The sequence below is a fragment of the Castor canadensis genome, chromosome 12, assembly GCF_047511655.1.
Source record: "Castor canadensis chromosome 12, mCasCan1.hap1v2, whole genome shotgun sequence".
Taxonomy (NCBI): Eukaryota; Metazoa; Chordata; class Mammalia; order Rodentia; family Castoridae; genus Castor; species Castor canadensis.
Window position 1 is genome coordinate 21,915,842 of NC_133397.1, and position 26,143 is coordinate 21,941,984.

General features: G+C 41.6%; 1 protein-coding gene across 2 annotated transcripts in view; it reads right to left on the reverse strand.

Moving 5' to 3' along the window:
* Positions 1–16,936, reverse strand: part of Asxl2 (ASXL transcriptional regulator 2) — a 134,573-nt gene extending 117,637 nt beyond the window's left edge. Inside the window, exon 1 of one of the 2 annotated variants that reach the window (XM_074049313.1) lies at positions 16,806–16,936. In XM_074049313.1, the coding sequence (XP_073905414.1) occupies positions 16,806–16,862 (57 nt within the window). In that variant the 5' untranslated portion in view covers positions 16,863–16,936. The remainder of the gene's footprint in view (positions 1–16,805) is intronic. The other variant, XM_074049312.1, reaches the window with a different exon arrangement.
* Between the last annotated feature and the right edge of the window lie 9,207 nt (positions 16,937–26,143).

Consider the following 26,143-nt stretch of genomic DNA (forward strand, 5'->3'; position numbering starts at 1 on the left):
CTAGCTAGCTATCTAGACCTGCACTATTTAGCAGCCTCGTGTAGCCCCTCCTCACTGCCACACTACTTTGCTTTACATCACTGTGCCTCTGCAAAACATTTTAATATCTAGTAATCAAAGTTATGTCTTACTGCACATCTTGGTTAAAAAACACTTAGTCTAACACAGATGAACCTTGGATTTGTTTTCTGAAAGTGCAACTGCTTTAAGTAGAAATAGAAATTTGACAAGAAGTGAAATCTTTATCATGTTGATTCTTCCCTTCATTTCCAATAGGCTCTCTTTGATTTTTTTCATTTAAGTCTTTCTCCATATCCTTTCCTGAGATTTTTATAAATTTCTTCATCTACATCCTGCACATTTCTTATCTGACTTACTCCCAGATATTTTATATAATTAGTACAATAATGCTACTGACATTTATCAATTACTTTTTTTTTAAGTTACTGGGGTTTGAATTCAGGACATTGCAACTGTTAGGCAGGCGCTCTACTACTTAATCCATGACCCTAACCCCTACCTAATTACTGTTCTGTCTATAGTGTTCATAGAAAAATCCTAAAATGTCTTAACGGGTTTTGTTGATTCTCTAGGGATTTCTAAACATGCAGTTCCAATATCTGCAAACGGCAATACTCTCTCTTCATTCAGTTTTTACCTCACTTACATGTCATATTGGCTACAACTTCTCCAATAATGCTCAGTAACTAGTGGTAACAAGTTCCCTCATCATACTTTCAATTTTTTCATATATTTGTCTCTAAGTGTTTCATCATCATTGTGGTGTTGGCTGTTAGTCTGAAATATTCTGGGCTGGCGGAGTGGCTCAAGTGGTAAGAGTGCCTGCCTAGCAAGTGTGAGGCCTGAGTTCAAACCCCAGTGCCACCAAAAAAAAAAAGAAAAGAAAAGAAAGAAAGAAGAAGACTTAAAGCTTTAAAATATCATAGTTTTGAGAAAGCTCTTGAGGGATTTTATAGAGTTTATTGTTGAAGACTAGGTGATTCCCTATCACAGTCAGGGTCATAGCCTAGCCCAGGTATACTACCTTCCATACCTTTCACAGCAGAATACCAATCCACAATCATACTAGGACTGAGGGTGTGGGTCAAGTGGTAGAGTGCTACCCTGGCAAGTCAGATGTCACTACAGATTCCATAAACATTAACAGAATAATAAGCCGGCACCAGTGGCTCACGCCTGTAATCCTAACTACTCAAGAGAAAGAGATCAGAGGATCCTGGTTCAAAGCAGGCCCCAGGGAAATAGTTCACGAAAATATCTGAAAATACTCAACACAAAAAAGGGCTGGTGAAGTGGCTCAAGTGGTAGAGTACCTGCCTAGTAAGCACGAGGCCCTGACTTCAAACCCCAGTGCCACCCAAAAAAAAAAAAAAAAAAAAGGATCACAGAACTAGCAACTTCAGCATTTTTCTCCTCCTCTAGTATCTCCCAACCTGAACTCAACACAGCTCAGAGGCTGGACACGAGCACTGGCATGTGCAGAGAGCTCTGTAAAGAGTTCACAAGGCTCCCAATGCTCAAAGGCTGAACAGAAATAAAATTCTTTTTTTCTCTCATTCATCTACTTTTTTCCTTTCTTTCTCTTGGTCACTTTTTTCTTTCTTCCTTTTTCATTTTCCACATTCTTTTGTGACTGGCACCAAAGTAATCTTGTGACAACCAAAGCAATGGTTTAAGCAGATGCCTAAATCTTTGAAAGAGGGACACTGTACCTCGAACAAGAGGAGTTGTGGTTCCAAGAGAGTGAAACAAATTCCACTGCTCTTTCTCCCTTTTTTTATCTCCTACTGTTTCAGCCAAGAGGCGGCATAGTTGAAACAAGTACACAGCAGAGTAGGATAAAGAAAGCCACGGATTTCTGGCCAAGAAGTGAGAAAGAGATCCCCAGAAAGCCAGAAAGTAATAGGGAGACTGAAGAGAGGAGAAATTTCAGCCCAGCAACCCTTAAAGTGGTTAATGAAGTCCTAGGGAAAAAACCTTAAGCTATACATACACAAACCTAAACAGCACAACAGACGTTGAGAACTTAACTATGGGATAGATCAGATCAGCAAACCTTTTCTACAAAGTGACAAAGAGTAACTATCAAAGGTTTTGTGAGCTATGTAGTCTGTCACAACTGCTCCACTATGACCATCACAGCAGTATGAAAGCAACCACAGACAATACATAACCAAATGGGCATGGCTCTGGTAACACTAAATCTTTTATCACAAAAACAAGCACTGGGCCACATTTCCCCTACTGCCTCCTAAAACACAACCATTAGCACTCTCCACATAACTTAAACAAGACCTAGAGTCCCATAATAAGATATTCAAAATGGCCAGAATACAAAATATCTAAACTGACTTGATATATAAAGATCCAAGAAAATCACAACTTACTGGATGATTAAAACCAAGACATAGGCTGGAGGTGTGGCTCAAGCGGCAGAGCACTTGCTTGCAAACGAGGCCCACAAAAAAAAAAAAAAAACCTAGCAATAATAATAATTCAGAGAACTATATAACAACAACAACAACAACAAAAAAAAATGTAAATTTTTGTTCCATGGTAACTTTAAAAATAGAAACTTTCAATTCCAAAATACTGGAGCCAGGCACAGTGGTACATCCCCATAGTCCCAGCTACTTGGGAGGCTGAGGCAGTAAGATCCCATGAGCCCAGGAATTCAGGGTCAGCCTGGGCAACAAAGCAAGACCTTATCTCTTAAAAATAAAAACACAGAGGCTGGGGGTGTGGCTCAAGTGACAGAGCACCTGCTTTAAAACTCAAAGCCCTGAGTTCAAGCCCTAGTTCTACCCCAAAAAAGAAAGTGGCAGAGCTCCTGCCTAGCAGCACAAGGTCTGAGTACAAACCCAAGTACCACCAAAAAAGGTAAAAATTAAATAAAAATATATTTTATAAAAACAGAAATTACACGTGTGATGGCTCACACCTATAATCCCAGCCACTCTGGAGGCAAAGATAGAATTGCAGTTCAAGTCTGGCCCTATCTCAAAACAACAAGCCAGGTACTGTTGTACACAATGATGATCCCAGCTACGAAGGAGGTGTTTGTCAGAGAATTTAGATCCAAGGCCAAAATGCACAAAAATCAACCTGAAAAATAACTAAAAAGTAAAAAGGGCTGAAGGCATGCCTCAAGTGGTATAGCACTTGCCTAGCAAATGCAAGTAGGAAATAAAAAAAACTCAAAAAAGAAAACAATACCTCGTTATAGCATTAAATTGTTCACTTTAAGTTGTTCAATTTTCTTTTTTTTTTCCTCCCAATGGTATTTTCACAAAAGGTATCATGACTCTCAAAACCACTGTGATATACAACTCCAGAGCAGAATACAATACGGTTCCCCCTAAAATGGGGAAACCTGAAATGGGCAATACACAGCTTGATGATTCCACCAACTGAAGCAACCCAAAGACCAGAGGACAGAAGTATGGAAAGAACAGGATTACAGAAACTCAGAAAAAAGAAAAGTCGAGATGAGCTAGAATAACTGAAGAAGAGAGTTTTATTTTTTCCTTTAAGAATGATGCAATGTAGCTCACGCCTGTAATCCTAGCTACTTAGGAGGCTGAGATCAAGAGGATCAGGGTTCAAGGCCAGTCAGGGCAAATACAGTTTGAGAGACCCCCATCTCCAAAATAACCAGAACAAAATGAACTTGAGGTGTGGCTCAAGCAGTACTAGAATGCTTGCTCTACAAGCATGAAGCCCTGAGTTCAAACCCCAGTCCCACCAAAAACAAAACAAAATGACAATTTTATTATGTGAAACAGCAGTGCAGACCTTCTTGAGGTATGAAACCAGACATTCCAGCTCTCCATAATAAACCACACATGGCCCAACCTGCTTAGAACATGGTTATGTTATCTACTGCATACAGCTACTCCTAAAGTAAAAGTATTTATCAGCTCAACTTCTACAACACAGCGCATTTTGGCATCAAACATACTCTGCATGTTTCCATTTTTTTGTCTGTTTTGGTGGGACTGGGGTTTGAACTCAGGGCTTCATGCTTGCAAAAAGCACTTTCAAAGCAGATAGTCTATCACTCAAGCCACACCTCCAGTCCCTTTCACTCTGGTTATTTTGAAGATGGGGACTCTTGAACTATTTGCACAGGCAGGCCTCAAACCACAATCCTCCCAATCTGTCTCCCAAAGCCATTGAAGCTCAACTTTTCAGTTTTCCTCTTCTCAGCTCTTCCCTCTGTGTAGAATGACCTGCAAATGTTTCATCCATCATCCTTGAACACCGAGGTCAAACCTTCTCTAAGTTCAACCTTGCTCCTCTATCTACCCTCCCAAATTTTTATTACTATGTTTGCCCCTACGCAGTTTCAGCAACAAATTTTATTCATGATTATAAATTTTATAATCAAACTTTTGTTAAAGTAACACACATTTATCTCACAACTTCTGTGTGCTGGGATTCTGAGTACAGATTAGCTGGTCCTCTGCTTAGGACAGGACTAGGCTGTGAAATGAAAGTGTAAACTCCTCTGAGCCTTGGGGTCCTCTTCCAAACTCATTATTTGTTAGTAGATCCCAGCCCTTTCTAGTGGAAGACTCAGGCTATGCTCTCTCACTGGCTCTTAGCTGAGACTCACTCAACTCCTAGAGTTGACACATTCCTTTCTTATCACATAGACTTCTCCATATGAAGTTCAGAACACAGCTGTTTTGCTTCTTCTAAAGGCCAGCAGGAGACTCTTACTTCAAATTTCTCTTCTCTCTGATCTCTAAATCCTGTTAAAAGGCTTGATTAGATCAATGGGACTGAGGTTTGAACTCAGGGCTTTGTACTTATTAAGCAGGCACTCTACTGCTTTAGCCAGGCCTCCAGCCCTTTTTGCTCTGGTCTCATTTTGTGCCCAGGGTGGCCTAGACCACCATCCTTCTATTTACACTCCTTGCCTTAGCTGTGTTGTCAATGAGCACCACCATGCCCAGCTATTGGTTGAGAAAAGGTCTCGAGAACTTTTTGCCAAGGCTCACCTCAAACCAGGATCCTTGCAATCTCAGTCTCCCCAAGTAGCTAGAACTACAGGAAAGAGCTACCAGCGCCCAGCTTAGGATAACCCTTTTTAAAAAAAAACAAAAAAATTAAATGTAATTACCTCTGCAAAAATCCCGTTTATTCTGTAACATAACCAAATGACATGAGTTATATCCCACCATATTTATAGGTTCCACCTACCCTCAAGAGGAAGGGAGTAATATGTGGGTGGAATCCTGAGGTCATCTTAAAATACTGCCTACCAAAACTATAATCTCACAAGATTTACATGTGCGTGTGTGTGTGTGTGTGTGTGTTTGTGTGTGTGTATGGCGAGGGAGAGTACTGGGATTTGAACTCAGGGCCTACAACTTGAACCACTACTCCACCAGCTCTTTTTTGTGCTGGGTTTTTTTTTTTTTAAATAGGGTCTCAAGAACTATGTGCCCAGGCTTCGAACTGCTTTCCTTCTGATCTCTGCCTGAGTAGCTTGGATATTTTAAATCCTCTTTCAGGCCAGGTGCAGCAGTACACAGCTATAATCACAGCTAGACAGGAAGTCCTAGGTAAAAAGATCAAGGTCTGAGGCCAGCCCCAAGGCGAAAACTTGAGATTCTATCTAAAAAACTACTAAAGCAAAAAGGGCTGGGGGCTTGACTCAAATGGCAGGAGTACCTGCCTAGCAAGCATGAGGCCCTGAGTTCAAACCCCATTATCAACAAAAAATAAATACAGAATAAGCAGTTCAGTATTCAATAAACATAAATGGATGAAAATAAACTGAATTTGCAACTGACACAACAAGAAGACAAACAGAAGACCATGACAGTATTATATTATCGTTACTCATCAGCTGATGTTACAGTTAATTAAATAAGAAAGTATGTCATGCACAAGGCCCTGGGTTTGATCCTCAGCAGAAGGCAGGGGAGGTAGACTTTTCCTTAATGGTTTTGAGGACCTACTGAAAGGCTAAGCAGAGTGACTGCATTTTGACAAATCATCCTGTCAGCAGTGCACAAGGGAAGAATAAAAACAGGGCGGCTAAGGAAGTGTTATACACTGGTTCAGAAGCTCTGCAAGAAGAACGCAGCATGTGTACTTATTTTAAGAAATACTAACACAGGCCAGGCACCAATGGCTCACGCCTGAAATCCTAACTACTGAGGAGGCAGAGATCAGGAGGATTGAGGTTTGAAGCCAGTCCAGGCAAATAGTTCCGTGAGACCCTACCTTGAGAAAACTCTTCACAAAAAAGGGCTAGTGGAATGGCTCAAGGTACAGGCCCTGAGTTCAAGCCCCAGTACCACAAAAAATAAAAGAAATACTATATAAACTGAGCATGGTGGCACCTTACTCAGCACTTAGGAGACTGAGACAGCAGGATGGTGAGTGCTTGGATACACAGCAAGACTGTATCTCAAAAAAAAAAAAAAAAAAATGGACTGGCAGAGTGGCTCAAGCACTAAGAGCACCTGCCTAGCAAGCGTGGGGCTGTAAGTTCAAACCCCAGTGCTGCTAAAAAGAGAAAGAAAAGAGAAAAAAGGTACTACGAAGGTGATTTTAATGCCCATTCCTCTTCTTTTCCCCACACCACTACAAATAAATACACTGGGGGTAGTGACAGTGGAAAGGAGACAGATTAAGAACTATCAAGTAGACAGAAACCACATGGTTGAGTAACAGACTGAATGTAAGGCATGAAGGAACAGAGAAGGGAATCTCGGGCTGACAGGGCTGACTGGTGGTTAACGGAACCAATAGGGAAAGCAAGTGGAATCACCACTGCAGGAAGATACTGAGTTAATAAATTAAATAAATCTAACTATGGTCTACCAATGGAACATTTACGTGGGGTCACCTTGCAGGTAACTGAAAGTATAGAACTAGAGTCACAGCAAGGATCAAGACCACTTTAGACAAAAAGTCTGTTAATCGAAAAGAAAAAGCATTAATGATAAAATTCCTGTGAGACATGTACCTTTAAGGAATTCACAGAAGGAGACTCCAAGACTGGCCAGAGGCCAGGTGCCATGGCTCATGCCTGTAATCCTAGCTACTCGGGAGGCTAAAATCAGGAGGATCACAGTTCAAGGCCAGCCCAAACTGTTTTTGTTTGGTTTTTTGCAGTACTAAGGTTTAAACTCAGGGCTTCACCTTGAGCCACTCCACCAGTCCTTTTTTTGTGATCGGGTTTTTCAAGATAGGGTCTAACGAACTATTTGCCTAGGCTGGCTTCAAACTGTTATCCTTCTGATCTCTGCCTCCTGAGTAGCTAGGAATACAGGCATAAGCCACTGGCACCCAGCCAGGCACAGTTTAGGAGACCCCCATCTCCAAAATAATCAGAACAAAAATGGACTAGAGGTGTGGCTCAAGCAGTACACCTACTTTGCAAATTGCGAAGCCCTGAGTTCAAATCCCAGCCCCACGCAAATAAAAGCTGGCCAAAGAAGAACTAGGAGAGATCGTTGTGTCGGGCATAAGGTAACAGAAAGTTCTCAGAAGGATGTACCGTGAGGAATGCTCCCAAGAGAGCAAGGTGGGAACCAAATCACCTGACTTTGGTAATCAGGGCACTTTCAGCCTCAGTGTGAATACAGTAGCTGCAGATAGAGGTAGAAGAGGTGAAAACCAGATTGCACTGGCTAATAGGACTGGAAGGATAAGAAAGAAAAAAGAGAAAGAAGAAAAAGAAAAGGAAGAAAATACAGAGCGAGGCATGGTGGCACAGCTTGTAATCCCAGCACTTGGGAAGCTGGGAAAGAAGGGCCAGCCTGGGTTGCACAGCAAGAACCTGTCTCAAAAAAACAGAAAGAGTAGGGTGGTGGAGTAGCTCAAGTGGTAGAGGACCTGCCTAGCAAGCGTGAGGCCCTGAGTTCAAATCCCAGTTAAAAAAAAAAAGAAGAAGAAAAGAGAGAGACAGAGAAAGAGACAGGGAGGGAATTAGGGAGGGAGGGAGGGAAAGAAAATACAGCTAAACTCACTTCTAAATTTCACAACTAACACTGGGGAAGGGCTGTTGTGTGTGAAGATGACTGTTCAACATCTAGGGTAGAGATGTTGGCAATTGAGGTTTACAGCCAGAAATACATCTTGCAGAGTTCCCAAACTTGTTGATAGTCCTTGAAGTCTGTGTGATTCTACATTGACGCTGGGAAACAAGCAACAAATGAGGTATCTCTAAAGTTAAATGGCTTTGAATTAGAACTATCTTGAACCTCTGCACTTATTGCTAAGAAATAACAATTTTATAATATTTAGTTTTCTCATTCAGAAACAAAAAAGATCCATGTTTATTAACTTTTTAGCAATACTAATAATGCTTATGACGTAGCAGTCACTGTATAAAAAAATTTCACACATTTTCACCTCATCACTTAACACCCCAAATGGTACATTTTATTATCTTCAAGTTAGGAAAACTGAGAAAGCTTGGAGCTTAGATACTGTAAAACCTAAGAACTCCAAATGTGGACACCAGCATCACCTGGGACCTTGCTAGAAATATACAATCTCTGGGTCACACCACAGACCTAACAATCAACATCTGCATTACAACAATTGTTTCTTATGTACATTAACACCACCCATTTAAATAACTTGTCAGCCAGTATCTGTAATCTTAGCTACTTGGGAGCTTTAGATTGGGAGGATTGAGGTTCCAGGCCAGTCTGGGCAAACAGTTTATGAGACACCATCTCTGAAATAACCAGAGCAAAATGGACAACTGCTCAAGCAGTAGAGGGCCTACTATGAAAGCATGAAACCCTGAGTTCAAAACCCCAGTCACACGCACACAAAAAAAAGATGCCAAGCTGACACAATAAATGGTAAAGCCAAGATCAAATCCAGGTTTGTGTGATTAAAAATCCATGTTCCTTTAAAAAAAAAAAAAAATCCTGGTAGAACACTTGCCTAGCACTGTGAGGTCTGGGAGTCTATCCCTCTCTAGCACCACAAAGCTGGCAGAAATAAAGACTATTCTCAAATTGCTATTAAAAGTTTTTTCTTGCTGGCAGAGTGGCTCAAGAGATACAGCACTTTCTTTGCAAGCGCAAGACCCTGAGGCCCAGACTTCAACCCCCAAATACTGCCAAAATGAAACAAAAAAACCACCCCAGAAGTCTATTTTCCCATTGTCTTTCATGAGTTATTAATAATATATATGGAAAATTTTCTATTTATCTTGTAATCCATCACCTTTTACAAAAGCACACAAAATATGTAAGATAAAGCCTTCATAACAATGTAATGTACTCATGAGTACATTCATTTTAAACTTACCAAATGTGTCAGAATCTCTCAAATCAGATAGGAAACTAGTCATATAAATCAATAGTAACACATTTAAAGTGTTGTGCTACCATTTAGAAATGTCACTAAGCCAGGCATAGTGGTACATGATGTAATCCCAGCCCTTTAAAGTGCTGAGGATAGGGAGTTTCTGGGCTATACATAAGGAAAGTGTTGTGGCCAGCCTAGGCTATGTAGCAAAGACTCTGTCAAAAAAAGAATTGAGATAGAGAGACACTAACGACACTGAACACTTTATTTAAAATTGAATATGACTAAACCAGCTACTGACTGATTCAAACATCAGTGAGTAAAAGACCTGTGAAATCCAATGAAGGGCCACCCTAAATGTATTATCAACTGCTGACTTCAATAACCAAAGAATTTTCAAATCAAAGCCCTTCACAAAATAGCTTTTGCCAAAAGCTGGACCAACTTACTCAGAAGACACTACAACTGTTAAGTCAGTCATAAGATACCCTGTGATGCCAAAGACCAAGTTCATGAGCAGTTACTACTGTTTCAGTTCTACCAAGCAAAGTCAAAGGAATCATTACATTTTCCAAAGCCCAAATGTAACTCAAAGAGTTACAAACATCCTGGAGGCAGCCGTGGCCAACAGCTCCTAATTCCAACACTCCGGAGGCTGAGGCAGGAGAAACATGAGTTCAAAGACAGCCTGAGCTAGCTCAAAAAAAAAAACCTGGAGGCAAACACGATAGGGTATCTTGGAGTAATTTTCTTTTACAAGACAGATATTCCTGGCAAAGAATACTTAATATAGTTGGCTAGTTTTATTCAAATTATGTTCTCTTTAAAGTGTCTTCAATTTTTAAGAATTCTTCACACACACGACTTAACCTTCCTGTGCAAGAAACTGAGTTAAGCAGGTGGGAGCATTTTAAAATAAAGCCTCTGTCTTTAAAGAGCAGTCTCATTGGGCTTAGGGGCATGGCTCAAGTGGTAGAACACCTGCCTAAAGATTGCAAAGCCCTGAGTTCAAAGCCCAGTACTGCCCAAAACAAAACCAACCAACCAAAAGAGCAGTCAGTACATAAACAGGATTTTTTCCTACTTGTTCCTAATAAAATAAACTTTCTATTTAGGGAATCTATACCTTCAGAGCTACCAGGTTTTTTTGGTTTTTGTTTTGGTTGGTTTATTTATTTATTTGGTGGAACTAGGGTTTGAACTCAGGGCTTCCTGCTTGCCAAGAAGGTACTCTACCACTTAAGCCACATCTCCAGTCCATTTTCTTGTGATTATTTTAGAGATGGGGGTCTCCTGAAGTATTTGCCCAAGCTGGCTTCAATACTCATGTTCACAAGTCTCCCAAGTAGCTATGATTACAGACATGAACCACGGGTGTCTGTCCAGTGAGTGCTACCAATATTTAAAAGCATTTAATTTATAACCTTTGAGTTGGGAAAACCTTTCTTAATAGGACACAAAACCCAGAAAGGATAACAAGTAAAGATTGCACGTTCACATTAAAAATGTCTGGTGGGGGGAAGGGGGGAAGAATGCTGTAGATCAAGACAAAGTCAAAAGGCAAAACAGGGAAACAGATCTGAAAAACACAGGACAAAGGGCTAGTTTAACCTTTATCTACAAAGCACTCTTAGAAATGAGTATGAAAAGACCAGGAAGTAAGATGGAAAAAAAAGCAAATGATAGGAATAGACAAATTTACTGGAAAAACTAAACAATAAGCATGGGAAATTACATCTGTATTGTCTAATAATAGTAGCCACGAGCCAGATGTTTAAATTAATGAAAATTAACATTGAAAATGCCATTCCTGAGCCACACTAGCTGCGCTGAGGTACTCCAATGACCTCATGTGACTAGGGTTACAACACTTGATAACAGATACTATTATGCTTTGGATATGAGGTCATCTTCCCTAATGTGTTGAGGGCTTATTTTCTAATGCAGCAGTGTTCCAGCTAGGAATTTGGGGAAGTGACTGGATCATGAGGGCTCTGACTTCATCAATGGATCAATTCACTGATTACTAATTTGATGGCATATTGGGAGGTAGTGGGAATGGGAGGAGGTGAGGCCTGGTTGGAGAAAGTTGAATCACTAAGGGCATGCCTTTAACAGAAACACCTTCCCTTCTGCACTTGCTTCTTGGCCACCATGATATTCAGCCTTATCTCAGGCTTAAAGCAAAGGATCCAGCCAACCTTGGACTGCAAGCTCTGAAATCATGAGCCAAAATAAATCTTTCCTCCTTTTAAACTGTTTCTCTCAAGTATTTTGTCACTTTGATGAAAAGTGACAAAATACTTGAACATTTCCATCAAGTTCAATGAACAAAATGGCCAAAAGCCAAGCATGGTGATAGAGTTATAATCCCTGCAACTCACAAATCTAAGGCAGGAAGATCACAAATTTGAGGCCAACCTGGGCTATATAGGGAGACCTTATCTAATAAAATGAAACAAAACCAAAAAGACTGCATTATAACTACATGAAAATGGCAACGAGTAAGACAGATAATCCTTGGACAAATGGGAGAAGTGGGGGAAAAAATAGAAACCTTCAAAATTTAAGAAGAGTACACAAATTGGCCCAAAGTTTTAAAGATTTATAAGGATACATCACAAGTTCAAATTTAAATCTCTTTAACCTAACTATTCCATAACACAAATCCACACACAATGTACAAGTATAAACGCATACATGACCAGAAGTACATACTGAAGCTTGTTACAAGAGGGAAAAAAATGACCAGGAGTGATGGTGCACCCTTGATATCCCAGCACATGGGAGGCTGAGGCAAGAAGGAAGCAGGAGGATCTGCTCACAATGGACCATACAGTAAGGTTCGAAGACAGCCCGGGCCACACAGTAAGACCCTACCTACCTCAAGAAAAAAAATTTTTTTAATATAAATTTAAAAATTTAAAAGAATCAGGAAATGCCAGGCACCAGTGGCTCACACCTGTAATCTTAGCTACTCAGGAGGCAGAGATCAGGAGAATCAAAATCAGCCCCAGGCAAATAGTTCATGAGACCCTGTCTCAAAAACACCCAACACAAAAAAAGTGCTGGCAGAGTAGCTCAAGTGGTAAAGTGCCTGTCTAACCAGAGTTAGACCCTGAGTTCAAACCCCAGTGCCACCAAAACAAATAACTAAATAAATAATCAGGGACTAATTTTTAAATGATGATACATCCAAAAACAATGGACTACTAAGAAACCAATAAAAATGAATAGGGTAGCTACATAAATACTGCCATATATTGAAAGACATCCATAATATTTATAAAGAAAGCAAGCTACAGAACTTTATGTAATAACAACTATAACTTTGTACAGTTAATGAAATATCAACTATAGCTAATCTCAGTATGGTAAACTAAATATTTTTAGTATTTCCATATGCAGACTTTCACTTACTCCCCAATTTTAGTATAGTGACTCATCCAGAATTAACTACTTACCTCTGTACTACTTGTTTGCCTTCTTAAGTAATGAGCCTATAACATTATACCTGCAGGTAGAGCACCTGCTCGTTAAGTGAGAAGTCCTGAGTTCAAATCCCAGTCCCACCAAAAAAGGGGGGCATTCAGAATTATTTTATGAAAAGGACAAAGAGTGCTGGGTGTATTGGTATACACATGTAATCCCAGCACTTGGGAGTCAACAGAGGATGGAAAATTCAAGGCTGTCCTGAATTACATTGACACCTGGTCTCAAAATACCCAGGGGGGGAAAAAAAATAGCAGGTTTTAACAAACCTTGGTACTGAGCAGTTCCCCATGGAAATACCTTTCATGAACTGGCTTCCTTCCAGGCAACTGTGCTGTTTTGTTTTGTTTTTGAGATAGGGTCCTAACCCAGGCTTGCCTTGCACTCATGGTCCCCCCACCTCAGCCTTCCAAGTACTGGGATTAGAAGTACACATCACCATACTTGGCTAGAAATTTTTAACTTATGTGTCCAAAAAACATTTTTAGTTTCTTCTTTGCCTTCAACAAGCTAGGAGGTGTGGGGATTTTCAGGACAAGAACATATAAAGGACATAACAAAATTATGAACTTAAGGCAAAACAGAGGAAGAACATGCAAGGGAACTCGAGAGGGTGAACTTGTTCAAAGTGTACTATACACATCTATGGAATTATCACAATGAAACGCCTCCATGTTATTGTAAGCTAATTCAAAACTAAAGTTTAAAAAATACATAGTATGACAAGAAGGAAGACCACAAGCCAGTACCCTGCCTAAATGAACAATAAATAAATACAATGATTTGTTGATGTGCATTGGTCAGGATTACCACCCCATTTTAATAGTACCCCCTGAAATAAGAGAGCTCTATAATTAAGGACACAACAATTTTATTATTTCCTTGCTGAAACTCCATTCTTAGAACACTTCACACCTTAATGCCTAAGGTCTTAACAATCCCTTCTCCCAGTCCTCTTGATCCTCAGAGTATCTACACTATTTCTTAAGTTAGGGCAAAATTACTACTTCATTTATCAAATTACTAATTTTCCAATGCTATTATTCTGTAATCTCATTATTAGAATTTACTTCTGCTTAGTCTTCCTCCTTTACTTTTATTTCTCCTACAAACAGAAATTTTTTGGACGAAGATTTAGTTTAAAGCCCTTACTTTATAGATAAAGTCACCCCCCACAAAAGAGTAGGATGTTTGGGCTGGAGGCAGGGCTCAAGAGCTGGAGCACCTGCCTAGAAAGTACAAAGCCCTGAGTTCAAACCCCAGCACTGCCAAAAAAAAAAAAAAAGAGTAGGATGTTTTCTAGATTATAGCTACTAGAAAAAAAGAGTCTAAGTCTCACCATTTACTAAAATTCATTTTTATTAGTGTAAATTAATTGTACAGAAGCTTCACTGTGGTATTTCCATATATGCATATAATGTACCTTGATCAAATTCACCCCTACTTACAATGGAGCTTTCTATATTTTCCAGAATCAAATAAAATCACCAAGCTACTAATACACTGATGCCCTTAGGAACCTAATCTAAACTCTACTGATCAAACTAGCATTTCTTTTAGATACTATTTTTCACAAAGGCAGCTGGTGCATTGAAATAAGCAAATGTACTAATTTATTACAGGAAAAAATAAGCAGGTGCAAACTAGTTCCTCCTATTTGTCACAATCTCCCAATAATAAAACTACATTATGCAAAGAGATAATTCGGAAAATAATCTCAGGAGGTAGAATCAGGACTAAGGTTCAAAGCCTGCCTGGAAAAATAGTTTATGAGACTGGAAAACAGTTCAAGAGACCCTATCTCGAAAAATACCCAACCAAAAAAAAGACACTTAAGATTCTAGAGACTGATGGGTGTTGTGGTCATGCCTGTCACCTCAGCACTCAGGAGGCAGAGGCAGGAGGATCTCAAGTTCAATGCCAGCCTGAGCTGCACAGAGAGACTGTGTCACAAAAAATAAAAATAAAAACAAAGGAAAAAGATTCTAGAGACTTAAAATTAATTTACGAAATTAGAATTGGGGCCTATTACTCCTAACTAAAATTTTATTTCTTCTCTTTAACAGGAAGAGGTTGTACATAATCCATAAATTACAAACTAAAATAATCTTCCTTGGAGAAGCAACCTACCTGCCATCAAAAAATTATTTCTGAACCTAGTGCCAGCGGCTCATACCTGCAATCCTAGCTACTAGGAAGGCTGAGATCAAAAGGATTACAGTTTGAGGCCAGCCCAGGCAAATAGTTCGCAAGACCCCACCTCCAAAACAACCAGAGCAAAATGGACTGGAGGTGTGGCTCAAGCAGTAGAGCATACCTCTCTGCAAATAGGAAGCCCTGAGTTCAAACTCCAGTCCCACCAAAAAAATTATTTCTAAAATTTTATCTTTCAGAGGGAAATTACCAATATAGTCACAATTACAAATTTATATTTTAAGTGAAAACACTCAATAAGAACTATTATTTCTCCACTAACTTTTTCACATCACCAAGTAAAACAGATTTCAAAGTTGAAGACTGATCAACTCTCTAACACATAAAGTTTACAAAATAAATGCCCAAGAATGAACAAACAGTTATGACCCAGATCTGAGGAATCAGGTTAAGACTAGACAGTAATATATCAAAATGTTAGGATAAAGTTGAGGGGTTAAGTACCTGATTTTTTGGGGGGTGGGGGAAAGGAGGTAGAGGTTTGAACTCGGGGCTTCAGTCTTGCAAAGCCGCACTCTACAGCTTGAGCCACACCTCTAGCCCATTTTGCTCTGGTTATTTTGGAGACTGGGAGGGAGGGGGGGTCTCAGAACTACTTGCCCTGGCTGGCATCGAACACCGATCCTCAAGATCTCGGCCTCCCAAGAAGCTAGGATCTCAGGCGTGAGCGACCAACTAAATTTTCTTCTTTAAACATAATTTTCCAGTGAACATTTACTAATTTTATAGTCAGAAAAATCTCATTTAAAAAACAAACCATCCGACCAGTAAGGGTTCATTTAAAAGGACTCTCCATATTGCCTACCTATTGAAGAAATGGGACACCTGTCACTTTACAATACTGAAATGCTACTGTTGCGTGCCCACACTTTTCTGCTGCACCATCAATGATGGAATGAACTTCGCTTTCTCCTAATGTTTCACTTCTACTTGGAAACACGCCTTTAACTTTTTTCTTAAAACACAATAGAAGTTCTCACTAATCCTCAATATTCCGTTGTTTTTGTTTTTTTTTTTTTTAACGACCTCTAAATTTCCTTATAACAAAATTTAGTTGGATGGGGTTAGGGAGAAAAAATTTTTTGTCGACTTTCCCCAACTTCTTCAGGCCACCTTCACTTTGGCTAGGGAAAAGTAAAGGCCGAGTAAACTACACGTCCCGCCATGCACTGCTGCCTTGTTCAGAATAGGTCTCTACGGAAACAGAAAAAAAAAAAAAAATCTCCAAGTCCCACCTGTTACTTCGTTTCTAAACACCTCCTGCACTTTCAGCTCCAACAGCAAACAAAAACAAAAGCCTCGTGACCTCAGGTCGGCCCCGGGAGCCGGAGAAGAGCGGGGCCGGGGGTCGGTGGGCAGGTGTGCCCAGCTCCAGCGCTCCCCGCTTCTTTCCGGGGCTGGATGCACGCACCAGCCTGTGGATGCATCCACTGGGGGCTCTGCAGGCGCACCGGGGAGCAGAACCCGCTACGGTGCAAGCACAACACACTTCCTCGGCCGACGCGGGGATTAGAGTGGGGGCGACAACGACACGACCCCGACAGACAGCCTCCAAACACCGGGAAGACTCGTCGCAGACGCGCCGAGAAAGCCACAGCCCGCTGCGACCCCCTACCTACAGGGATCGTAGCCCCGACCCTAACCGCCGCCCTCTCCGCGCCGTTCCGTGCCCCCCTCAGCCGGGTCGCGGGGCTAGTGACCTCTCTTCCCCTGCGGCGGACCGGCGGGCAGGCGGCGAGCAAGCGAAATCCTCCCAGCCTTCCCCTTCGCTCCCTCCCCCTTACCGTCTTGGCGGCCTCCGCCCAGGTCCTGCCCTTCTTCCTACGGCCCTTTTCCCTCATGTCGGGTCTTGAACTGACTGGGAGGCTCCCGTGTCCCGGCTCCGGCCGCCCTCCCTTGCCTGCTCTGCCCTGTGCCTCTTTTCCCGCGGTGCCGGGAAAGGTGGGAGAAAAGGGAAGTCGGGCCGGAGAAGCACCCTAGTAGAGGAAGCGGCGGGGGGGAGGTGCGCGGGGGATGGGGGGGGAATCTATGGGGCGGCCGGTCCTGCTGCCGTTGCCACTGCTACCGCCGCTGCCATATTGGGTTCTTACTGTACAGGCAGCCGCTAAGGTCATGTGACCGCTCCCGCGCGGCCGTCACTACTGTACGGAGCGGCCTCGGGAACGAGCGCGCGCGCGCCCCCGCCTCCCGCGCACGGCCGCAGAGCGAACGAGCCGGCTGGACGCGACGCCTCGCCACGCCCCTGCCCTTCCGGTCTCCGCCTGTCCTCAGGAGCATGCGCGTGAGGGAGGGCCGCCAGCAGCCTGCGACTGATGCCCCTTGGCCACGCCCACGTCGAAAATCTGCGTGCGGAAGCGGAACTCCAGCCTTCCGGGGAGGCTTATTGAGCGGACCCCGACCGCGTGCGAGGCGCCAGGGTGGCCCTGAAAGACTTGAAAGAGCCCGACATGTTTCTTCAAGGGTGGCTCTGCCAACTCGTTCTTCTAATGAGCCTCGATTTGCGTTTCTTCATTAATGTTTATTTTTACAAAAGTTGTCTTTTTGAAGATTTACAGCAATTTTCGTCTACTTGTTTATCCCATTCGATAGATGAGACAACAGAGTTTGACTTGCCAAAAATCAAGTTGCCAGCTCAGAGGCAGAAAGGTCTCCCTAGAATGCCTCTCAAACTTAGACGACCTTTTTTAAGGCAACTAGTAACGACTTGAGCGTTTTTACATGAGAATGGTCTCATCAAGGACAGAAATGGGCTTTTTTATCTCGGTGAGCTCAGTCCTTGGCATGGTGCCTGTAAGTATCAGGAGTCTGTAAAATGTTTGCTGAATGATTCAGCTGTTGTGCGGCCACAAACCATTTTTTGTAATGTGCATAACTGCCTCCTGAGAGGTCAGAATATGACATCTTCCCTCACATAATCTATGTCTTTATACGTGCATCATGAAAAGACTGGAGAAGCACTTGCCTAGCGTGTGCTAGGTCCATGAATGGGTTTCAGAAGTTAATGGGCCTCCCTAAAATTATGGACAATATTCATATGTGGTATATGTAGGTTTTCTGAGAAGAGGATTCATAACCTTTCCTCAATAATTCTTTCTACCCCCCCATCAAACCCAAGACCTTGCACGTGCTAAGCAAGTGCTCATAAGGGATCTGTTACACCAAGGAGGGTAGGAAAAAGGGCGGGGGAGCCTGGGGGTATGGCTACCTAGCAAACTGGAAGCCCTGAATTCAAACCCCGTAACACTCAAGTATGTGCCATCTTAGGACAAAGCCTAAGTCAGTTTAAGAAGCCCTGCTCAGTCTGCACCTGCTGACTGGGTTTGCCATCCAGTCCTACTGAATGGGCCTGGGAGCTCTACCCCAACTTGTTATCAGACCTACTAGGCCAGGTAATCCAGTTGTCCTGATTTTGTGTTTCTGGAGATCCCTTCGCATGTTTTAGACAGGGATTGTGAGGGCTAGCGGCCTGTCTCAGTGGTAGAGCACTTGCCTAGTCTGAGTTCAAACCCCACTACCACCAAAGGAAAAAAATAAAAGAAAAAAAGATGGAGGTTGTGAAATTGTAGTTCCCACTTTTTAATTTTCCACAAATCTAGTACTATAAAATTATAATTTCCCAAAGAGTATGTTTGCCCCAGTGTCTTGCTAACCTCTCTCATCTCTGCTCTAGTACTGGATTCCCTTGAATGTTCTATTTCTGCTTTCACCCTACTCAAGCCCTCCCAAGGATGCCAGACTTTAAAACCCCACTCTCCCTTCATAGTTCTTGATTAAGCAAAACTTAGCTCCACAGGCACAGTTTCTGTTTTCAACTCAGTCATAGAGATAAGTTTACCCATAAATTTTCCATCCTAACCTCCTCCTTCTTACCACAGTATACTGCATACCATATACAGCACTCCATCCTTTCTCACCTTCTTTAGATTGTTGTTCCATAAACTATCCCTGTTTTTTCGATAATTTTCTTGCTCTGATTCCCTTCTACCTTCTTCTACAAGCATATCAAGACACACACCCCCAGCTTTAATTTGAAAGTTTGTTTATTCTATCACCCTGTCATATCACTGTCTCCATATCCACAACTTCCACCCACTCCTCTGCCCTCCTAAGTGCAAGAGTATTTTTCAGGCATTAAGAAACAGAGGTTGGGCTGGTGAAAAGGCTCAAGTGGTAGAGTGCCTGCCTGGTAGGCATGAAGCCCTGAGTTCAATCCCCAGTACTGCCAGAAAAAAAAAGAAGAAAGAGAAAGAGTCATGCACAGTGACCCATGCCTGTAATCCTAGCTACTACTCAGGAGGCAGAGATCAGGAGGATTGAGGTTCGAAGCCAGCCCTGGCAAATAGTTCATGGCAAGACCCTATGTCTAAAATACCCAACACAAAAAAGGGCTGACAAAGTGGCTCAAGTGGAGAGTGCTTGCCTAGCAAGCATGAGACCCTGAGTTCAAATCCCAGTATCACCAAATCCATAGATATTTGTTTGGTCCATGGAAGCAGAAACTGAGACTTGACTCCTTGTGCGAGTAATTTATAGCTCTTAGAAGAAACCTATAAGGGTGTGAAGGGAGCATGATAGAGAGGCAAAGAGGCTAAAGAAAGTCTAGCCTCGGCCTGACACTTTGGCTGAAATTAAGAGTCCATATTAGTTAAGTAAATTCTCCTCTGGGGAACAAAACTTTGAGCAGATGAGATACCCTCAGGTGTAGATGTGGAGAACCAGAAGTACTAGTAAGCTTATTTGGCCCTTGCACTAAAGTTATTTTATCTTCAGCAGTTTGCTTGCCTCTTCTATGTATCTTTCAACTTTTTGTTAAAATTGGGCAAGCTGACATCCTAGGATAATTGACATTATGCAAGTTGACATTGTAGCATCATTTTAAATAGTTACATATCATTCCATTGTTTGGATTATATACACATAATTTTAACCATTCTCCTATAGTTGATGTTTCAGTGGCTCACACTTCATCATCTACTTCAGAAATTGAGATCAGGAGGATCACAGTTAGAGCCAACATGGGGAAATAGGTCAGGAGACCTCCATCTCCAAAATAACCACAGCAAAACGGACTGGAGGTGTGGCTCAAGTGGTAGAGCGCCTCCTTTGCAAGTACAAAATCCTGAGTTCAAACCCCAGTCCTGCCAAAAAAAAGAAAAAGAAAAGAATGTGCCCAAAGCTTTCAAACCCCAGTCACACATACACACACAGACACCCAAAAAAAAAAACTGAGAGAAATATCCTTGTATAAACATTGTTACTCATTCATTGAAAGGGATCTAAGAAATATTAAAGTGAATACCAGCCCTAGGGAGGCAGAGGTAGGAGGATTGTGAGTTTGAGGCCAGCTTGGTTTAGAAGGAAGGGAGGGAAGAGGAGATACTATTAAAGTGAAAAAGCAAAGATAGAGAATCACATACAGGATATGGTCCTTTTGATGAAAAAAGAGAATAAGGTAGACTTTTCTTAGCTACAAATATCCAAACTCTGTTCCTATATTTATAAATATGCCACCTATTAGAAAATTGAAAACATTGACCTCTCTTGTGAATACATATAACAATGACCCCACTGGGTGCTGGCAGTTCATGCCTGTAATCCTAGCTACTAGGAGACTGAGATCAGGAGGACTGAGGTTCTAGGCCAGCCAGGGGAAATGGTTCCTGAGACCGCCCCCCATCTCCAAAATAACCACAGTAAAATGGACTAGAGGTGTGGCTCAAGTGGTAGAGCGCCTCCTTTGCAAGTACAAAATCCTGAGTTCAAACCCCAGTCCTGCCAAAAAAAAAAGAAAAAGAAAAGAATGTGCCCAAAGCTTTGCCAATCAGATTCTTCAGCCTTAGACAGTGAATCAGATGCTAGTGATGTCCAGCACCAATGGTGTCTGTGGTACACGCTGCAGAGTCTTCAAAAGACCAACTCCAGAAAAAAATAAAAACACAAAAGGCCAGCTCTGTAGGAGTATTTTGATCGTTACTACTATTGGTAGTAGCTTCCAAGTTTGGTTCTCTAGCTGTCTCAGAGATTCTGTGAGCGATCTAATATCTATTAAAATTGTTTTCCTGTATACACTTCTGAAGAAAGAGATTGAGGAAGACTATAGAAAGTGGAGAGATCTCCCATGCTCATGGATTGGTAGAATCAACATAGTAAAAATGTCGATACTCCCCAAAGTAATCTACATGTTTAATGCAATTCCCATCAAAATTCCAATGACATTCATTAAAGACATTGAAAAATCTACTGTGAAGTTTATATGGAAACACAAGAGGCCACGAATAGCCAAGGCAATACTCAGTCAAAAGAACAATGCAGGAGGTATCACAATACCTGACTTCAAACTATATTACAAAGCAATAACAATAAAAACAGCATGGTACTGGCACAAAAACAGACATGAAGACCAGTGGAACAGAATAGAGGATCCAGATATGAAGCCACACAACTATGAGCAACTTATCTTTGACAAAGGAGCTAAAAATATACGGTGGAAAAATAGCAGCCTCTTCAACAAAAACTGCTGGGAAAACTGGTTAGCAGTCTGCAAAAAACTGAAACTAGATCCATGTATATCACCCTATACCAAAATTAACTCAAAATGGATCAAGGATCTTAATATCAGACCCCAAACTCTTAAGTTGATACAAGAAAGAGTAGGAAATACTCTGGAGTTAGTAGGTATAGGTAAGAACTTTCTCAATGAAACCCCAGCAGCACAGCAACCAAGAGATAGCATAGATAAATGGGACCTCATAAAACTAAAAAGCTTCTCTTCATCAAAAGAAATGGTCTCTAAACTGAAGAGAACACCCACAGAGTGGGAGAAAATATTTGCCAACTATACATCAGACAAAGGACTGATAACCAGAATATACAGGGAACTTAAAAAACTAAATTCTCCCAAAACTAATGAACCAATAAAGAAATGGGCACGTGAACTAAACAGAACTTTCTCAAAAGAAGAAATTCAAATGGCCAGAAAACACATGAAAAAATGCTCACCATCTCTAGCAATAAAGGAAATGCAAATTAAAACCACGCTAAGATTCCACCTCACCCCTGTTAGAATAGCCATCATCAGCAACACCACCACCAACAGGTGTTGGCGAGGATGCGGGGAAAAAGGAACCCTCTTACACTGTTGGTGGGAATGTAGACTAGTACAACCACTCTGGAAAAAAATTTGGAGGCTACTTAAAAAGCTGGACATCGATCTACCATTTGATCCAGCAATACCACTCTTGGGGATATACCCGAAAGACTGTTACTCCAGAGGCACCTGCACATCCATGTTTATTGCGGCACTATTCACAATAGCCAAGTTATGGAAACAGCCAAGATGCCCCAGCACTGACGAATGGATTAAGAAAATGTGGTATCTATACACAATGGAATTTTATGCAGCCATGAAGAAGAACGAAATGTTGTCATTCGCTGGTAAATGGATGGAATTGGAGAACATCATTCTGAGTGAGGTTAGCCTGGCCCAAAAGACCAAAAATCGTATGTTCTCCCTCATATGTGGACATTAGATCAAGGGCAAACACAACAATGGGATTGGACTTTGAGCAACAAGGGAGGGGTGAGGATAGGTAAGACACCTAAAGAATTAGCTAGCAGTTGTTGCCCTTAATGCAGAGAAACTAAAGCAGATACCTTAAAAGCAACTGAGGCCAATAGGAAAAGGGGACCAGGAACTAGAGAAAAGGTGAGATCAAAAAGAATTAACCTAGAAGGTAACACCCACGCACAGGAAATCAATGTGAGTCAACTGCCTGTATAGCTATACTTAACTAGCAAAAACCCTTGTTCCTTCCTATTATTGCTTATACTCTCTCTTCAACAAAATTAGAAATAAGGGCAAAATAGTTTCTGCTGGGTATTGAGGGGGGGAGAGAGAGGGGGCAGAGTGGGTGGTAAGGGAGAGGGTGGGGGCAGGGGGGAGAAATGACCCAAGCCTTGTATGCACATATGAATAATAAAAGAAAAATAAATAAAAAATAAAAAATAAATGTAAAAAAAGGGCTGTCAGAGTGGCTCAAGTGATGGAGCACCTGCTTAACAAGCGTGAAGCCCTGAGTTCAAACCCCAGTACAGCCAAAAAAAGTAAAAGAAAACATTTCTACCCAGGCACAGTGGTGCATACCTGTAATCCTAGCATTGGGAGACTAAGGTAGGATGGTTATAAGTTTAAGGACAGCCTGGGCTATGAAACCCTGTCTCAAAATTTAAAAAAAAAAGAACACACTTCTACATTCTATATCAACAACAAATACATGGTACTTTGTCTCCAATAAATGGGTCTGAAAATGAGGGGTGGAGATAAGAAGATAAGAATGGCCTTGCCTTATACATCCCTTACCTGGATTCTGGGCTCTGTGAGTTTAGGAATCCTGATTTCCAAAGAGGGGGTGCTTCCACCAAAGAGGCATGAGCAGAGTTCTGTTAAAGTTTGTTTTGTTTTTTGGTGGTACTGGGGTTTGAACTCAGGGCCTCATGTTTGGTAGGCAGGCAGGCACCACTCCACCAGCCCTTTTTTTGTGCTGGTTATCTTTGAGATAGGGTCTTACGAACTATTTGCCTGGGCTGACTTCGAACGAGGATCCTTCTGATCTCTGCCTCTGAGTAGCTAGGATTACAGGTGTGAGCCACTGGCTCCCAACTTCTGTTGGATTTTAAGCTATAGACTGTGTCAAGGTGAGTCGGCATCCTGGCAGGGGTAATTGACCCTGATCATCAGGAGGAAGCTGGGATTCTTTTGCACCCTAGCCATCCACTTAAGAGTGCCTTATTACTCCCTTACCCAAATTGGTTAGTAAATGAATAAGTACATGAGATACTGCATAAAAAACAGGTTGTCACCAGGGGTCCAGACCCCTCAGGCCTAAAGGTTTGGGCCACATCACTAGGTAAGCACTATAACCTATATAGTGCCTCTATAGGTAGAGGCACTATAACTGAAGGAGAAAAAAAATCTGTATTTGAACAGTGGAGGAGGGAGACAGGAGTATTGAGGGCTCTAGATCAACTATCACAGTGAAGGTTGCATTTTGTCCCACTTTCCTCTCCTTGTAAACTTCCCTGAGAGCTGGGCATGGTGGTGTATGCTATATTCCCAGCACTCAGAAGGATCATGAGTTCAGGCCCAGCCAGGGCTACATACGGAGTTTGAGGCCAGTCTAGGCTGTATAGAGAGACCCTTTCTCAAAAAAAAGGAGAGGAAGCTGGACGCCAGTGGCTCATGCCTATAATTCTAGCCACTCAGGAGGCAGAGATAGGAGGATTGCGGTTCAAAGCCAGCCAGGGAAAATAGTCCGAGAGACCCTATCTTGAAAAAACCCATCACAAAAAAGGGCTGGTAGAGTAGCTCAAGGTATGGCCCTGAGTTCAAGCCCCAGTACAACAAAAACGAAAAAAGAAAGGAAAAAGAAAATAAAGAAAAAAGCCTCTTGTACAAAAAGAAGCTTAAAAGAATCCTGGAATACAAGCAAGTGGTTTCAGGTGAACTGAGATAGCACAGTAATACATTTCTCATATCCTGCTTGAGGACTAAAGGATTTATCCTCCAGTTGTTGGGAACTGTCCCTGAGAATTTTCCTCAGTTGAAGGGAGCCATTTTTGCCCAAGGTTGCTTCTTAGAATGGCTTGCATCCCATGAATAGTCAATGTCACTCAACTTAGGACAAGTCTGAAGGGCTAGCGCAGCTTCAGAACCCCAGAGCAAATGTTTCAGAGTTGGTTGAAACATTTGCTGAATCTGCATCCTCAGCCTTTTTGCCTGCCCATCCTGCTTCCTCTCCTCTTCTACAGGTGTGGATCCTGCAGCACACTCATAAACTTCCCAGTGTGCAGCAGTGCTAGCACTTGCAAAGAAAATTTCTGGAAGGCTGTACAAGAAATTACTAAAAGTAATTATCTCGGAAAGTAGAACTGGGAGTTGGGAATTATGAAAAGGAGACTTTCTTCTTTCATAAAACAAAAACATGATTATCACTGACAGCCAATTACCAAGTTTAAATAAAAAAGGGAAAGATTTTTACTTGTCTTCCAGAGTGTCCTATGTTGCCACATGTGAGGCAATCTAAAACTTACCGAATTATTTTATCTCATGGGGAAATGTACACTATAGTGCACAGTAGTGCCCCCCCAAAATGGACAAATATGAACAGATACTTCACATAACAGGAAATTTAATTAGGTAACAAACATAAAAACAGTATCTACTTCATGATAATCAATGAAATCCAAATTAAAATATCTAAAAATCATAATTTCAAACACCTAGAACAATTAATAAATGTTACCAGGGACTGGAGAGAGGGAGTGAGAAGTTACTGTTTAATGGCACAGAATTTTAATTTGGAGATGGGAGTGTTGATAGTTGCACAGCAATATGAATGTACTTAATGCCACTAAATTGCATTCTTTTTTTTTTTTTTCTTTTGGTGGCACTGAGGTTTAAACTTAGGGCCTACACACTTGCTAGGCTTGAGCCACTCCACCAACCCTCCTTTTGTGATGTTTTTTTTTCAAGATAGGGCTCGGGCCTGCCTAGTGCACTCGAGACCCTGAGTTCAAATTCCAGTACCAAAAAAACAAAACCTCCCATCCTCCCATTTACTACCTTCATAATTTTAGGGAAGGAAGGACATTTTAACAACAAACTATACAAAAAATTAGAACACACCTGCCTAGCAGGAGTGAAACCCTGAGTTCAAACCCCAGTACTTAAAAAAAAAAGTAGTTAAAACATGATCTCAGAACAATAGACCATCTGTTGCTTTTCTTGTTTCTCTCTCTCTCTCTCTCTATCTCTCTCTCTCTCTCTTTCTAAAGGAAATGCAAAATCAATTTCCTTTTTAGAGAAACTTCCTGTACCCTCACAGATAGTAGAGTGAATCTTAATTCCAGGTGGAAACACATTGATTGTTTAAAAACTACAAAATAAGCAGCATAAGCTGTGCGCCAATGGCTCACACCTCTATCCCTAACTACTCAGGAGGCAGAGATCAGGAGGATCGAAGCTAGCCAAGGAAAATAGTTTGAGAAACCCTATCTCAAAAAAAAAAACATCACAAAAAGGAGCTGGTGGAGTGGCTCAAGGTATAGACCCTGAGTTCAAACT